We start from the raw sequence: 17,278 nt of genomic DNA, 5'->3' as shown, positions 1-17,278 counted from the left end.
AGAGGAATTGTGTTTCAAAGTTGCCAGCAGCATCTTTACAGCTAATCTCAATACCAAAAATGACATAGCAGCTGAATAAATGAAGACAGAACCGTTATGTAAATCTGAATATTAGGGATGGGCGGTATGGACTAAAAAATGTATCACGATAATTTCTGGCATTTATCCCAATAACGATAAAAAAAATACCAATACAAAAAGTGCCATCAACGGGAATTTCTCTTTCTTTCTTTCTGGCTCATTTCTTTCTTTCTTTCTTGCTCATTTCTTTCTGGCTCATTTCTCTTTCTTGCTCATTTCTCTTTCTTTCTTTCTTTCTTTCTTTCTTTCTTTCTTTCTTTCTTTCTTTCTTTCTTTCTTTCTTTCTTTCTTTCTTTCTTTCTTTCTTTCTTTCTGTCTTTCTTTCTGTCTCATTTCTTTCTTTCTTTCTTTCTGTCTCATTTCTTTCTTTCTTTCTTTCTGTCTCATTTCTTTCTTTCTGTCTCATTTCTTTCTTTCTGTCTCATTTCTTTCTTTCTGTCTCATTTCTTTCTTTCTTTCTTTCTCATTTCTTTCTTTCTTTCTTTCTCATTTCTTTCTTTCTGTCTCATTTCTTTCTTTCTGTCTCATTTCTTTCTTTCTGTCTCATTTCTTTCTTTCTGTCTCATTTCTTTCTTTCTTTCTTTCTGTCTCATTTCTTTCTTTCTTTCTTTCTGTCTCATTTCTTTCTTTCTTTCTTTCTGTCTCATTTCTTTCTTTCTTTCTTTCTTTCTTTCTTTCTTTCTTTCTTTCTTTCTTTCTTTCTTTCTTTCTCTCATTTCCTCAATTTATCGTTTTTACCGTGGATTTTTTTTGACGGTACATCGCGAACGGTAAAATATCGCCCATTCCTACTGAATATGCTAAATGACCTTTGCAAAGCAACTATTGACTGTTGATGCCCGATCCACCACCAAACATGATATAGATGTGTCGTCAGTTCCAGCTACTCACAGAGAAATACTGCTCGGCCTCTAACTGGTCCTGTAGTTCTTTCATCTGTCCATCCGTGTCTTGTCTTTCCCTGGAAAGAAAAACAGAATAGGAAAGAAAAACATCAGTTATTTCTGTATTAGGGTCTATGACGAATAAGGATTTTCAACAGGTCAATTTTAAAATAATTAAAAAAATAATATCTATTGCAGTAGTTCAAACACTAAGAATGTTGTGCACACATAAATTCATATAAACATTTTAAATTAAGTAATTTCAGAGTTCTTTGTCAAGATGAATTGGCACTAGCCTTAAAAAAAGTCATGTGGTGCAACCATGATTCATATTAAAATAAATTAATTTCCTTAACATCTTGACATCTTTTTTTTTACAAGTTTTCAGTATTATACAAAAATGGTTGGTTTTTTTTAATGGTCGCGCCACATGATATTTCATAAAATGGACATCAGTCAAACTTTGTTTGTATATTATGATGGAAATATAAATACAAATGTGTTGCAATCTTACACACTACAAGACACTTCGGAATTGATTTAAATACATTTAGAGTGATTTCAAAAAAAGTTTTCAAAACAAGAGTCATGTTTGGACGGTCGCACCACATGATATTTTAACGGTTAAAACAACAACAAAATCCCAAATAACTAGTATTTTTTTCTAAAATTCAAGTGAGTCCATATGTGGGACAGGTAGGTCATATATATGGTATTTCTTTATCCATTTAAACCTTTTTTGAATTGAAAAAAAATCTGTTTTTTTAGAAAATACAGGCGTCACATCATTGAGCCATTAGTAGCATGTGTAAAGACGTGATGCGAAGAGGAACTGACTTGCGTAGCTCCTGGTTCTGCTTCTCCAGGCTGCACTTGATGTCCAGCAGGTGGTTGCTCTCCTGCTTCAGCTGCTTCTCCGACGCTCTCAGGATGTTGAGCTGCTGGTTCTGGGCCTTCAGGTCGTTCTGGGTCAGGTTTCGCTTCTGGGTTTCCTGCTCGATCTTCAGCGTCAGGTTCTTCACCTGAAAACCAGGACGACGCATTTAGTCCATCATTAATGTTAACCCTTGTGCTGTCTCTGGGTCAAAATGACCCAATTCTTCTCTCCTTCTTTCTCCTGCCATGCTCTCTCCTTCCTTCTTCCTTTCCTCTTTTCCTCCTTTTTTACCCTCCTTTACTCCTTTTTCTTCCTACCTCCCTTTCGTCATTCATTCCTTTATTACCTTCTTTGCTTTTCCTTCCTTCTTTCTTTCCTTTTCTCCATTCCTTCCTCCCCCCTTCTTTCCTTTTTTCCATCTTTCTTTCCTTTTCTCCTTTCTTCCTTCTTTCCTTCCATCTTTTCTCCATTCCTTCCTTCCTTCTTTTCTCCTTTCTTCCTTCTTTCCTTCCTCACTTCCTTTCCTACTTCCTTCCTTCTTTTCTCCCTTCTATCTTTTCTCCCTTCCTTCCTCCCTTTCCTACTTCCTTCCTTCTTTCTTCCTTACTCCCTTCCATCTTTTCTCCCTTCCTTCCTTCTTTTCTCCTTTCCTTCCTTCCTTCTTTTCTCCTTTCCTACTTCCTTCTTTTCTTCCTTACTCCCTTCCATCTTTTCTCCCTTCCTTCCTTCTTTTCTCCTTTCCTTCCTTCCTTCTTTTCTCCTTTCCTACTTCCTTCTTTTCTTCCTTACTTCCTTCCATCTTTTCTCCCTTCCTTCCTTCCATCTTTTCTCCCTTCCTTCCTCCCTTCCTTTCCTACTTCCTTCCTTACTTCCTTCCATCTTTTCTCCCTTCCTTCCTCCCTTTCCTACTTCCTTCCTTCTTTCTTCCTTACTCCCTTCCATCTTTTCTCCTTTCCTTCCTTCTTTTCTCCTTTCCTTCCTTCTTTTCTCCTTTCCTTCCTTACTTCTCTCCTTTCTTCCTTACTTCTTTCCTTTCTTACTTCCTTCCTTCTTTTCTCCCTTCTTTCCTTCCTTCTATCTTTTCTCCCTTCCTTCCTCCCTTTCCTACTTCCTTCTTTTCTTCCTTACTTCCTTCCATCTTTTCTCCCTTCCTTCCTTCCCTCTTTTCTCCCTTCCTTTCTCCTTTCCTTCCTTCCTTCTTTTCTCCTTTCCTTCCTTCTTTTCTCCTTTCCTTCCTTCTTTTCTCCTTTCCTTCCTTCTTTTCTCCTTTCTTCCTTACTTCCTTCTTTCCTTCCTTCCATATTTTCTCCCTTCTTTCCTCCCTTTCCTACTTCCTTCCTTCTTTTCTCCTTTCTTCCTTACTTCCTTCCTTCCATCTTTTCTCCCTTCTTTCATTCCTTATTTTCTCCCTTCACCCAAAGACAGCACAAGGGTTAAAACTGATGAGTTGATCATTCCTCGGCCTGACGTAGCTCTCGTTGTTATTTTGTCTCTTTCCACTTTGTAGCGATGGTTTCTGCAGTTGTCACCGTATATCCAAACACACAGCTAAACGGTGTCCAGCCAACAATACAAACGGTCACCTCCTCAGTGAGACGGTCCTTGTGCCCCCGCAGCTCGTCTAGTTTCTGCGAGGCCTGTTTGTAATCACAATCCATCATGCTGCTGTGTTTCTCCAGGTCCAGTATTCTGTTCTCCAGCCGGAGTTTTGCCGCTCGCTCCTCCGACAGCTTCTGCTCCATCTCTGTGGGGGCATGTTTCAACCATTTCAATAGACTTCTCACATATGTGTAGTGATGCACCGAATGTTCGGTAACCGAAATTCTTCGGCCGAAAATAGCAAAAAAAACACCCCCGGTGTTCGGTGGAATAAGTGGGGAAAAAAACGAACAATTACCTGTAATAACACCGTGTTTAGATGATGCAAAAGAAGTGGATAAAAAAAATAAAGAAAAAGAAAATCAATCCCTTTCCCATATTAATACTTCCATGGGAAAGGGATTAATTTTCTTTTTCTTTATTTTGTTTTATCCACTTCTTTTTCACTTTTTTTCCAATGCATTTGAATGCATTTTTTTTGTTTTAAGGCCTACGTTACAATTTTTCCAGCAGTCAGTTATAGGCCTAATGTAAACTCAAAGATGGCCAAAAAAATTATTTTGCTAATTTATTTACTTTAAGTTATAGTGCCTTGTTGGTATAATGTCTGCTGGAATATTTAAAAAAATGCTGGGAAACTAAAAAATGTTCAGTTGTTCATGTTCAAAAAATATTTCTACCTTTTCATTTTGTAAAAGCTTTTTTTCTTTGAAAAGCATGCCTAAAGCACATTTATTTGATTTATGCAATGGTGAAAAAATTGGCAAAATAAATGGAAAAACTGCGAAGAACCATTGTTAGGTATGTTATTCGGTTTTCGGCAGAGTGTTTATTATTATTTTCGGTTTCGGCCACAATTTTTCATTTTGGTGCATCACTACATGTGCAGGGGTGATAGTAAAAAAAAATCCTGAGCCTGAACTTTTTTTCCCTGGGAGGTAAGCGAGCCCCTAAGCCAAGATATATGCCCCGATCAACACAATTGTCATTTTTTGTCCTCTTAAAGTGTAAGTCTGGTGTAAATTGACCCATGATCCTGTTGTTCAAGCTCACCACATGCAGCCCATAGAAAACAGAATGAGACAATTGAACAACATAGGCCAGGGGTGTGATTCCCTGGGACAACATTTTGATAAATAGTTCATTAAATTGAATGGCCTATTTTACTGTCATGAGGAGGAAAGATTGTAGAAAAACATTAATGTCAACACTAGTATAAATACAGGTTTGCTTGGCCTCACAAAATGATGCTGTTTACAATGAGGTGGCAACACTTATGATTCTAATTTAGGGCTGAACGATTTTTTGAAAATAATCTAATTGTGATTTTTTCCTCAATATTACGATTGCGATTTAATATGTGATTATTTTTTTTTCAAGGTCCTGTTCTCATGTATTTTTCAACTACACAAGCAATAAATCAGTCTGTTTCAAGTAGATTTTCACTTGAAATAAGTAGAAAAATCTGCCAGTGGAACAAGATTTTTTTGCTTGTAATAAGTAGATAAATCTTGTTCCACTGGCAGATTTTCCTACTTATTTCAAGTGAAAATTTACTTGAAACAGGTGAAAATTGTCAAACAAGTTATTTTTCTGGTGTTATTTTTCTGGTGATGACTCTAAATGTTGAAATAGCAGTAAAACCACATTCATTGATGAAATGACATAAGGGATGGAAAGGGGGGATGGCAGTTTTACAGGGGGGATGATTTGGACCGTTTTTATTTCAGGGGCGATGATTTGGACCGTTTTTCTTTCGGGGGGGGGGGGGGGGGGTTGCCATCAGATCACCCCTCATCCCCCTTAACTCGAATACTCCTCACACGGAACTCAGAACTTCTTCATAAATAACTCCCAGAGAGAAAAATGAACACCAGCAAGCTAACAAACAAACCAATAAAGCTCTCAGAGTTAACAAAACGAACCAGCAATGAACAACTCGCGCTGTTTTAACCTCTCATCCTCATGAACTGATGGGCTGCAGGTGTGGTTTAAGGCTGATTTATGGTTCCGCGTTACAGCAACGCAGGCCATACGCCGTGGGTTACGCGAACTACGGCGTACCCTACGGCGAAAGCTCTGCGTCGATTTTAACGCGGAACCATAAATCAGGCTTCACAGCGCGACTCACGGTGCGCCCGGCTCCTCGCCGACTTCGCGCTCATATATTTAATAAATGTATATAGCCCATATATTTGTAACGCCTCACTTGACGCTGAGACCATGGTAGATTTAGGTTACACGCGGACACGCGGCACTGTTGACTTTTCCCTGCCGGCTCTGCTCACTGGCTAAACAGTCCCCTCACAAACAGTGTCCAGCGGCGCTACGTTCCGCCGCGCCGCGCTCCCAACGTTGTGTGCGCTACTCACCAGTATTACGGTATATGAAAAATTCATATCATAAGAAAAATAAACCGCAAAACTGATTTTTTTTTTTTTTTCTCGCAAACACCTCGGTATGCCGGAAATCCGGCGTGACGCCGGAGCGCTATCACCCCTGCATGTGTCTACAGTGTGCTTAAAGCGGTAATGATTGCCCCCCCACTGTGTGAATTATTCAGCTCAGCTATTGAATGAACTGCTTACCCTTCATGGACTCGGATTTGGCACCCTCGATTGTTACTTTGATCTTGCTTTTGTCTGCCAGCAGAGCTCTGGTGGCCTTGTGAGACGTCTCCTCCTGCTCCAGCTCCTGCTGCAGAACCTTCATCTTGTAGGTCAGATCGATCTGCTTGTTGCTCATCTCCTGTTTCAGCAGCAAAACACAGGCAGATTATTGAGACTGATGCAACAACAGTCCCTTTGAAACGCTTCAGTTCCTCTTCTCCTCATCGATGCCGTTAAGGAACAAGACAGTTAATTAAAAAACCCCAAAATGTGTTCGGTGATCACAGTTCCAGTGAGCAGTCACGTTAACTAAGAAAAATGCACTCATTTTTCCAGTGTTGTACATCAAAACGGCAGATGGAAACGAGACAAATGTTTCGTTTCTTTTTCTTGTTAATATTTAGATATAACCTGCAACAAAATACAAGTTAGACAGATATAAATGTGACAGTAAGGCTAAAATCACACGCCGGCCTTCATGTGATTATCAGAATTACCTTCTCCATGTCGGTGAGTTTGTCCTGAAGGTGTCTCTTTTCAGTGTCAGCTTTGGACAGAGCCTGTCTCTGCTGGCGCTGCTCCTCTTCCAGGCCAGATATACGTCCTGAAAAACATTGAGATACGAGAGGCCTCAGAGACTTTCAGATGAAAGGGATGCTCAAGTGTGTGTGTGTACTGTATACACTCCTGATCAAAGTCTTAAGACCAGTAAAGAAATTGCAAGAAGGTTCCAAGTAGAGCTTCAAAATGCAAAAAGAAGAAATGGCAGTAAGAGACCAACATTTTGAGCAGGAAATTTTTAGAAAAAAGTAATTGAACCAAAATGGGCTGTTTTGCAGCCCGATTCATTTCACTACGTTGATGTGAGTGTGTCCAGAATATGGAGCTAGAACAGTCTCATAATTCGCAAATGCGCACACCGTTTTACAAATGCACAGGACAAGTTTCACAAATGCACAGGACAAGTTTCACAAATGCACAGAACAATACACACGTGCATAGGACAAGATACACAAATGTATTTTTGATGCACACACAAATATAACCTGATTTACAAACGTTTTTTCTTGTCTGTGAGCTGCGCTGGATTTGCGTGTGACTTTTGGGACTCCTCTGACGTGACTCGATCCACAAATAAGTTTTTTTTAACACAGAAAGATCTGCAACCAATCAGATATCTTCCTTTGTTCCAGCCAATCATAAGAGCGCACCCCAAGTTTGTGAAACTTGTCCTGTGCATTTGTGAAACGGTGTGTGCATTTGTGAATTATGAGACTGTTCTAGCTCCATACCAGAAGGCTAGTGGGAAGGTTGTGTCAAGAGCATGGCATCCCAAAGCGTGTCCACTGACTGGAACTGTTTTGTACACTTCCTTTGCCATCCATCCCCAAATGTTCTCAGTTGAATTTAGATCAGGGGAACAGGCAGGATGGTCCAGAAGAGTGACATTAATCTCCTGGGTCAGGCGTGCGTTGGGAACTGCAGCACGGTCCTGTTGAAGAACCGCCATCACCGCAAAGACGAGGCGCTCAGTCATGACGGTCGCCACATAGCAGCTGCTGTCTGACGTCCTGCACCACCTGAAGCTCCGTCGCTCCATTCCGCCCCCTCCCACCGCGTAGACGACATCTCGTTGGAAACCATCGGACCATCAAGTTTACTTCTTTCTCATCAGAGAATAAAACTTTCTTCCCCCTCTGAATGTCCCATGTCTGGTGCTCCCTTGCAAAGTCCAAACGGGCGATGTTGTGGCGTTGCAGGAGACGTGGCGTTGAAGACGCTTTTTGTTTCTGAAGCCCTGCAGTCAGCACCAGTTATGTCCTGGGTCTTGACGGACCTTTTTGTTCCATCACACTCCGGATCTTTTAAAAACGTTGTGGGACGTTGTGGGAGTTTGGAACAACCCGAGCACGTTCAAAGACAGTGAGCCAATAGACACCACACACACATATTGGAAGAGTTATAAGCAGCAGAGGACAAATACTGTCAAACAAGTTGTGACAAGATGCAAAAGACTCCTGTTGAGGTCCTGGTAGTAAACGTTGTGATTCCAGAGCAGCGTCAAATCTTAAGCATCTCCATCAGACACATTATGAGCAAGGGGAGAAGCCTGTAAATATTATTGAACTGGTGACTTCATCGGCATGAAAACGTGATTACATCAGTTATAAACAGCGATAAACAGACGATCGTGGATCCTTCAGCAAGACCTTTAACATTCTGTTGAAAAACTTTAGTTTTGAGAGAAAAACTCCTTCCTGGTCGCTCGCCAAACACTCAACACATAAGAAGTAACACGAGAGCAGATAAAACCCAGGCCCATGATGGGAGAAACGGATGTAAGAAATATGACTATAGTATAATATCAGGTACAGATATATTCAAACAAACTCTGCTCCGTGTCACAAATTAGCCCCATTTATGGAGGTATATTTACCCTGGATGCTAAATACCCACGAAGGCACTCTTTAAAATACCCGTAGTTAAGAAACATGATTAGATCCCGTCAACGCCAGTGCTTATTGAAACAGTTCATATTCTGATGATTACAATGTATCTGTTAAAAGGAGTTTGGGGATTTTTTTTTGCATCTTTTTATTCTCAAGTTTTATTTTAACTATCATTAATACATCTGTATATGTATTAGACCAGGGGTGTCAAATGTGCGGCCCGAGAGAGGTTTTCATGCGGCCCGCGAGAATTTTCCAACGCAAAAAAACAAAATGTTAATTTACTAAAAAGGAAGGCATAAATAATTGCCATGAATCGCAGCATATCCGATAATATATTTCTTCTACAAATCCATCGTTATTCCACAAATAGAGCAGTTTTCGAATTTTTTTTAGTTTTCTAGAATGCATTTGCCGATTTTATTTCTTTGTAGACGGTCGTTTATTTTTATTAACTGACTACTATTATATATTTTCGCAGGAAAAATATCACTGCTAAAAAAGATGATAGAAGATATTTATTCTGAGAATTTAGGTTTTGAATACGAGGATAGTGACAAAGTAAAACAGTTAAAAAAGAAGTGCTGACTTTTTCGGCACACTGGCGTAAATATCTGCACCAATTTTTAAAAATAAATACACTTAATTGTACTGGAAAAATCTCTAAATCACAAAGAAACACTCTTGTAATAAGAAAGATTTTGCTTTTAATTAAATTTCCTATAAAAAAGCGAAATATTAAAAAAACATACTTGTTTCTGTTTATCTTTGTAAAATGATATTAAAAGTATCTTACATAATTTGAAAAAAAACGAGAAATTTCAAGAAAAGATCCTGAAGAAATATATTTTACATAATTAGAGTGTAAACAAAGTTCATATTTCCTTTAAAATTAACTAAACTGATATTGGATTAGATAAAAATAGTAAAAAAAAAAAAAAAGAATTAGAGAAAACATTTTCTGCACCGTTTTTGTTATTTTGAGCGTGCGGCCCGCGAGAAAAAAATTGGTCAAATCCAGCCCGCCAAGCAAAATGAGTTTGACACCCCTGTATTAGACCTTTCTGAAAAGAAGAAATGATGTGTGATGTGTGATGTGTGATGTGTGATGTGTGATGTGTGATGTGTGCTGTGTGCGTGAGACCCACCCATCAGGTCGCTGATGGTCTCTGATCCCTGGCTGTGCTCCCTCCTCTCCGCCTCCAGCGCCGCCTGCAGGCTGATTCCCTCCTTCTCCAGACTCAGCTTGCTGCGTTCCAGCAGGCAGCACTTGTCCTGCAGCTCGCGCACGTTGGCCTCCAGCTGCTGCAGCTGCTTGCTGTTCTCCGTCTGGGCTTTGCGAAGCCTCACCGCAGCTTCAGACTCGGCACGCAGCAATGTGTTGGCCTCCTCCAGCTGACGGAGCAACAGTCTCCATTTAAAAGACATTACAGCTTTCTGGCAGCTTTTACTTCTGGATCTAATATTCCAACTCAACTTTCTCCGCTATTACATGTCGTAGGGCATTTATTTTGCACAGCTCATCCAGATATAAACTTTGAAGTCATGGTATTATTTGCCATCAATCTCCAGCAGAAAGGATGACTTTTATTAAATAAACTCCGATCGTTTTAAGAGTTTGACAGATCAAACTGAACTTGACTGCTGCATTGAATTAAACATCAAAATAAACTTGTTTTGTTTGATACACTTTGAAGATTATTTAATTCAAGCTTGTACTCTTACATGTGAAACTGCACAGCTGTCTTTAATGAGCTGCTCAGAGCTGAGTCAGCATGAATAAAGAGGAGCAAACAGACCTGTTTCTGCAGATGAATGTTCTTCTCGTTGGAAATGTGTGAGTTCTGGTTTCTTCTCTTCAACTCATCCAGCTGATCTCGAAGGCTGTTGACTACACAATGGAGAACAGATCATTTAACTATTAGTTAACAATACAGGGATGTATTCTGAGTGTTGTTCCCTTCTCTGGGTAGAAAGGAACCAAACTATTTATCACATATAATCATTTTTATTTTACAAATGTGATATCTAAACAACCAGAGTGGAGCTGTGAGTTGTGAACTTTCACCAGGTGTTTACAACCGGGTCTCATCATTGTCTACACACACCATTCCTGGCATTTTAACAAAAGTTAAGCAGATGTAAGTCGCAGAAAGTAAGCTTCAAAAATCTGATCTGGCTGTGTAAATCATGCTACGTAGCTGAGCCAAGACATGTGTTGCAGTCGGCTCCTGTTTGAAAAGGACAAATAATATGAATAAATAATAAGGGAAAAGGAGAAATAATTAATAACGTCTCAACGTAACGCTCATCGTGCTGACTGTGACGAGAAGCAAATGAAAGACTCGCACTACGAGTTCATGAGCTGGAATTGATCAGGAACAAGTCAGCAGAACTCCATTAAGGGGCCGCTCTAACATTTGTTGGCGCAGATTTGCTAGATTACACTGCATCGTTTTTTAATTTGCTTGGTTTGTGCTCATAAGTGTCGCTTTCACTTTAACCAAAACAGTTAAACATCAAAGCAGTCAGTCAGTGCCATCATTGGTCAATATCAGTCTTTGCAGAACGTCACGTTTCCATGACGACCAGCCTGAAGTAAAGAGCTGAGTGACAGGACTCCTACATGTTTTAAGAGTTTGTTGACAGCCGTGCTGAGGTAACGTCCGCAGAGACGTGTCAGTGCAGCTGCTCTGGGTTTGTGGTCGCCGTGTTCACACTGACCCTACTGAACCACACATGCCCAGAGCGAGAGTGAAAACTAGGCCTGTGTTGAAAAAATGTATTTCCCAATTCTAAATCGATTCTCATATTAATTCCTAAAAATCGATTCATATGTCTAAAGATCGATTTTTTTATTTTTTATTTTATTTATTTATGTATTATTTTTTTTCATCATTACATTACAACTCTTGGTTATTTTTTTGTTTATCCTCAAAAAAGGAATGTTTTGTTGGACACGAGAATAACTGGTGCCATGTTTTTGCCTTTAAATATGTTTAAAGGTATGAAAACATTAAAGTGTTAGGTTATAATTGCATAAATTGTCTATATTTCATTACTTTATATACTGTTTTGGGGTTACATTTGCAAAAAATGCTAAAAACCAAATTCTCAAAAATTAAAAACCAAAATAGACCGAAAATGGAACAAATAAAAATGGAATGTGGGAAAAAATAAAACCGATTTCATCCATCTCTGTTTCCTCCCTGGATCTGTTTGGTAAATCTGACCCACATGATGTTTCTGAAAGCAGTTCTATCAGCATTCTGGGAGCTGATTGGTCCTTACAGCATCATTAGCTGCCAATACTTGCTGTTGAATCTCAATATAATACTAGTATTAATATGTTGCAGAACTACAGTCATATAATTCATGCAACAGCTCAAAAAACAGTTGATTCTTGACATTTGAATCGATCCCCAGCCCTAGTGAAAACAGCGTCAGACTCGGCGGAGACGGCGCGGTACCTTCGTTCTCCAGGCAGCGCTTCCTGTCGGCCTCGTTCTCGGCCTTGCGGTGGCTCTCCAGGCTCTTGTGCTGCAGCAGGGCCTTCTCTCTCTCCAGCTGCCGGAGGCTCGACTCCAGGTTCTTCCTGCCGCTCACCTTCACAACCAGTCAGGAAGGACTTTCATCAACGTTTCTTAAAAAGCGCCACAAAACAGCTCTGGGTAATAACGCTTATCCGACCGCTACGGTCACTTAAAGTACTTGTTAATATCCAGGGAGGCGTTCCAGCTGGACCTCAGTAAACATGACTGCTGAATGTGGATCCGGAGAATAAATATTCTGACTCAATTACCGTTTCCAGGAATGTTTAGAAGAGTTGGTGGGGGAATGATGACATTGTAGCGGGAACGCTGGGTTATTACACCAGCGAGTATTACGAGCAGGACGAGAGCAACAAGAATTCAAAGAATCTGAAACAGAATCTGCTGACTGTGAAGGATTAACCTACCTCTTCCTCCAGCTCTTTGGTTATTTTTTCTAGGCGGCCGGTAGCGGTTCTACAGGGGGAGAAAGACAAAGGTGAATAAACATTAATAAAAGTGTAAAAAGCATATTGCATGTCCATGGCAACGGGCTGGATCGTCGCCCCGGACGCGTTTCCTGAATCTTGTACCTGTATTTGAGCTCCAGGTCGTCTTTGGCCTGCTTGTCGTTGTTCAGCTTCACCTCTAGGTGGCGGAGTTTCTTCTGAAGGGCTGCCGACTGAAGTAACACAGAACGGTAACCAATCAGACATGGTCCGAGTTAAAAAAAGAAAAGCTAATCAAAGACAGACCCTAAGAGGGGACAAAGGAAAAAATGCAAAACAAGCATTTCCAGAGAATTCGGAGGTGCTTTCATCAGCTGAGGCCGACGTCAGTGCGCCGGTGTGAGCTCAAGTGAACCCGCAGGAGTTTACACAGATGATGCAATATAGTGTAAAAACTTTAATAAGGGCATACAGTTACTGCTCCCTGGGAGCAGCAGGACATGCTCTCTCCACGCGTGTCCCTATATAATCATCTGCACTCACTTTTATGACGCTAAAATTGTAAAAATATGAGAAAAAATTAGATGGACTCAAAATGTTCTGAAAACGGTTCAACTGGAAATGCCGTGGTTATCAGCTGCTCTCTCTTTGGCGGCTAAAATCCAGAAAGATAATGAGTCCTACCAAGATACGGATGTGTGGAATAGGGACATAAAACTAGATCTGATTCACCAACTTGACAGAGACATTTTCTACAGTACGAGACTGAGTTTGGAACTGTGTTTCATGCGTCATGGCTGACATTTGAAGGGGTTAGCTGAAACTCTAGGTGTGTTGCTTTGCTCTGTCAATGTAGCTGGAGGAGCGTTGAAAACAGTTTCACTATTAAAGCAGTGATGCGGGGGAGATCCAATCAAACCAGAACCTGGTTTTTAAGGGGGGTTTCTGATTGTTAGTATGAACACAGGTCTGAGGGGGTCACACACAGTTTCGGAGTGTAAGAGATGAGCGATCAGCTGCAGGGATCTACTCAGACGTAGGCCTGTGTTGAAAAAATTCGATTTCCCAATTCTAAATCGATTCTCATATTAATTCCTAAAAATCGATTCAAATGTCTAAAGATCGATTTTTTTTTTTAATTTATTTTTTTTTCACTTTTATTTATTTATGTTTTTTTTTTTTCATCATTACATTACAACTTTTGGTTATTTCTTTGTTTATCCCCAAAAAAGGAATGTTTTGTTAAACACGAGAATAACTGGTGCCATGTTTTTGCCTTTAAATATGTTTAAAGGTATGAAAACATTAAAGTGTTAGGTTGTAATTGCATAAATTGTCTATATTTCATTAATTTATATACCGTCTTTGGGTTACATTTGCAAAAAATGCTAAAAACCAAATTCTCAAAAATTAAAAACCAAAATAGACCGAAAATGGAAACAAATAAAAATGGAATGTGGGAAAAAATAAAACCGATTTCATCCGTCTCTGTTTCCTCCCTGGATCTGTTTGGTAATTCTGACCCACATGATGTTTCTGAAAGCAGTTCTATCAGCATTCTGGGAGCTGATTGGTCCTTACAGCATCATTAGATGCCAATACTTGCTGTTTAATCTCAATATAATACTAGTAGTAATATTTTGCATAACTACAGTCATATAGTTCATGCAACAGCTGAAAAAAACAGTTTTAATAACACTAACCCAAATCAATATCGGAATCGAATCAGATCGAATCCAATCTTGATAATCGATTCTGAATCTTAAGAATCGGAATCGATTCTTGACATTGGAAGCCTACCCAGCCCTACTCAGAAGCAGCTTCTAATGAAGTGATGAGTTGAGCCGGTACTAGACTCGTCCTCATGGCTCTTCCACACAGCCACTGTTTTATGACGACGTACAGGAACACCACCCAACACCCAAATGAACGCTGCACTTTGTGCGTCAGCTGTTGCAGGTGTTGCGTCTACTGTTTAAGGTTAGACAGGTGGCCAACAGCAGGTTTATACCCGGGAGTCACCGATGAGAGCGTCACGTGTGAGCCGTGTAACCTGAGAGTGTAAAATAAAGCTGAAAGATGCCAAACAGTCCAGAAAGCTGACTGTCACCACAAAATCAGACTAAACTAGAGACAGGGAAATTACAGTTTATAAACTATGTTAAAGTTTTGATTTTAAAAACAGGGTTCTGATACTTTACATTAAAAAAGAAAGCAGGGGTTGCTCTGATAAGTTTTCTTATATTTGGGAACCTATTCTTTCTTTTGTTAATTCTTTGGCATCCTTGGAAGATTAATTTAATTTAATTCAATTATAGGGAAGTATGATATTGCTAACCATGTCTATTTTTTTAGGGTTCCTCTTATGTCTGTTTATTTTAATTTTTATTTATTCATCTTATTTCATTTTATTTATTTATTTTTTGTTGTTGTTTTGTGTGTCCTGTATTTTATTTTATTACTTTATTTTTCCTATTATTATTGTCTTCAGTCAGAGTTTGATTGGTAATTGGTACTTACTTTGGGACCTGTTTATAATTACGTATTTTGCGTGTGTGTTTTGGGGTGTTTGTTATGTTAAGTTTTGTGTCCTTATTTATTATACTTGTTTTTTTTTTTGTGTGTGGTAAAATATAAAACGGGGTAATCTGTTGAATCCTTTAAAAAAAAAAAAAAGTTTATTGTGTAATATGCATTACATCGACTGCCCAATAAAGAAACATGTTAAAAAAAATAAATAAAAAAGTCTAAAATTGTCCTAAAAAAGTTTTAAAATCACTCAAAAGATTTTATCTGGCATTTCCATGACATTTGATGTTAGGTGCGTATTGTTTAAACTTTTGGATATAAATACCAAAACTAGTACCTTGTCTTCAACGTCGACCCCTGAACTACTCTAGTCTTTCGACACCAGCGTATTTAAGTTTCAGCACAGCGGATGCTGTTTTAAACATCAGTGGTAAATAGATTACATTTATTGTGGAAGTAGCTTCAGAAGGTAGATAAATTATAAAATGTGGTTCGACATCAGTAGTTATTCTGTAGTTTTGAGTTTATAACGCAGACAACAAAAACTAAGGGACCAGTGAACAGAAGGCTGTGACGTGTTACATTCAGGTTCCAGTCAGGTGTCTCTCCTGACACATGAAAATTAAACTTTTTTTCATCTTTCATCTCTGCTTATTATCAAATTGTCGACTAAAGATGCAACTCAAGAAAGTTACAATCTCCCCCTGAACGCTGAACAAACCAAACAAAGTCCATTCATTCATTCATTCATTCTCAACCCCACAACTCAGCAGTTTCACAAAGCAAAGAAAAACAGAAAAATGCCCAAGTTCAAAATATGAAAGTTCTCAAGAATCCAGAATTTAACTCTGAACTCTCCACCAACAAAAACAAAAACACAAAACTAACTCAGTCCAGTGTCTTTGCCACCGTTCACCCGACAGGTTGTTATACAGTAGCTGCTCATGGAGCCAGCAAGCCGGTAATAAACCAGATATGTGGGATTAAAACGTCACCGGAGCAGCAGGTGCCAGTCCCATGAAAACACAATTCCCTTCCAGCCTGAGAAAATCCAAGACGATGACGAGGTTGGAGAAATATCATTAGTGAAAACCTCAAAACAGTGGATTAAACGACGCGCTCAGGGGACAAAATACGTGCTGCCAAATTTCCCACACTGCTTATCCTCGCTAGGCTGCCCTGACTGAAGAGAGAGTTGTTTAAAACCGGCGCTGCCAGGTAGTAAAACTCATTAATTTGTGCTTTAAAATCGATGATTACTAAATAAATTACACAAAAGTAAATGGCATGAGGCGGCCCACACAGCAGCCATCCCTCTATGCACAAATCACATCAGCCATTTAGCCGTTAAAGTTTCCTCCAGACTATCAGAGCTGATTGGACTCGGCTTTACCCCCCTATTAAAAACAGTCGGTGGTGATGTTCTGCGCTCTGTAAACTCTTCTCCGTCTATCCAGGGTAGAATAGCAATAATTAAAATGACAATTCTCCCTGAAATAAACTATTATTCTCAATGATCTCAACGCTGCCTGGTTTAAATCTCAACATTCAATTATTACCAAGTTCTACTGGAAGAATAAAGCACCAAGGATTAAAGCTACTTTACAAAAACCAAATCCAAATCAGCTTTTGCGGTTTCTAATTGCACCCCAATCTGGAATAATCACAACTTCATAAGCAACATAAAACCAATCAACTTTCCTACAAGGGCTGAGAATGGTATCACTCAACTTAGAGTCATCTTTCACTCCAATGTTTCTGGCACCATTTTCCCATCTGGTCCAGGAGTACGGCATCAGGAGCAATCAGTTTCTGGAATATCTACAACTGAATTTCAATGATTGAAGCTAAAATCTTCATTAGATTGGCAAATCTAAGCTTTCTGCCTTCAGCAACAGATCTAATAAATCTCTCTTCAACACAGAAAATCCTCTCCAAAATATACAAAGTAATCGTTTGTTCAGATAAGAATCATCTCTCTCCTGTCAATAAAATGGGAAAGTGATGTTTCTCGTGCTCCTGATGTTGAACTCTGGTCATAAATCTGTAAAAATATTTATTTCATGAATAAAAATGCCCAAACTGCAAAGCATCCAGTACAAAACTCTCCACAGAACTTATTACACCAGACAAAAATCTCTAAAATGGGATGTGCGTCAGAGATCTGTCCATAATGTTCAAAAAACACTCCTGACACATATATAACAGGAACTGCACACCCATTAAACATTTTTGGGAGGAAGACACTGAAATATTATGTAATTTCTTAT

At 39.3% G+C, this 17,278-nt stretch overlaps 1 protein-coding gene across 1 annotated transcript in view; it reads right to left on the bottom strand.

Annotated features, from left to right (window-relative positions):
* Positions 1-17,278, bottom strand: part of LOC133461915 (rho-associated protein kinase 2-like) — a 50,356-nt gene that overhangs the window by 21,740 nt on the left and 11,338 nt on the right. The window contains exons 10-19 of the mRNA XM_061742929.1: positions 12,624-12,712; positions 12,459-12,507; positions 11,971-12,106; positions 10,300-10,391; positions 9,649-9,895; positions 6,548-6,654; positions 6,030-6,189; positions 3,426-3,586; positions 1,803-1,987; positions 973-1,042 (exon numbers count right to left, since the gene is read on the bottom strand). Of these exons, the coding sequence (XP_061598913.1) occupies positions 973-1,042; positions 1,803-1,987; positions 3,426-3,586; positions 6,030-6,189; positions 6,548-6,654; positions 9,649-9,895; positions 10,300-10,391; positions 11,971-12,106; positions 12,459-12,507; positions 12,624-12,712 (1,296 nt within the window). The remainder of the gene's footprint in view (positions 1-972; positions 1,043-1,802; positions 1,988-3,425; positions 3,587-6,029; positions 6,190-6,547; positions 6,655-9,648; positions 9,896-10,299; positions 10,392-11,970; positions 12,107-12,458; positions 12,508-12,623; positions 12,713-17,278) is intronic.

Source organism: Cololabis saira, chromosome 16, assembly GCF_033807715.1.
Source record: "Cololabis saira isolate AMF1-May2022 chromosome 16, fColSai1.1, whole genome shotgun sequence".
Classification (NCBI taxonomy): domain Eukaryota; kingdom Metazoa; phylum Chordata; class Actinopteri; order Beloniformes; family Belonidae; genus Cololabis; species Cololabis saira.
Note: the sequence above shows the minus strand (reverse complement) of the source record. Positions and strands in the feature narration are given on the sequence as shown.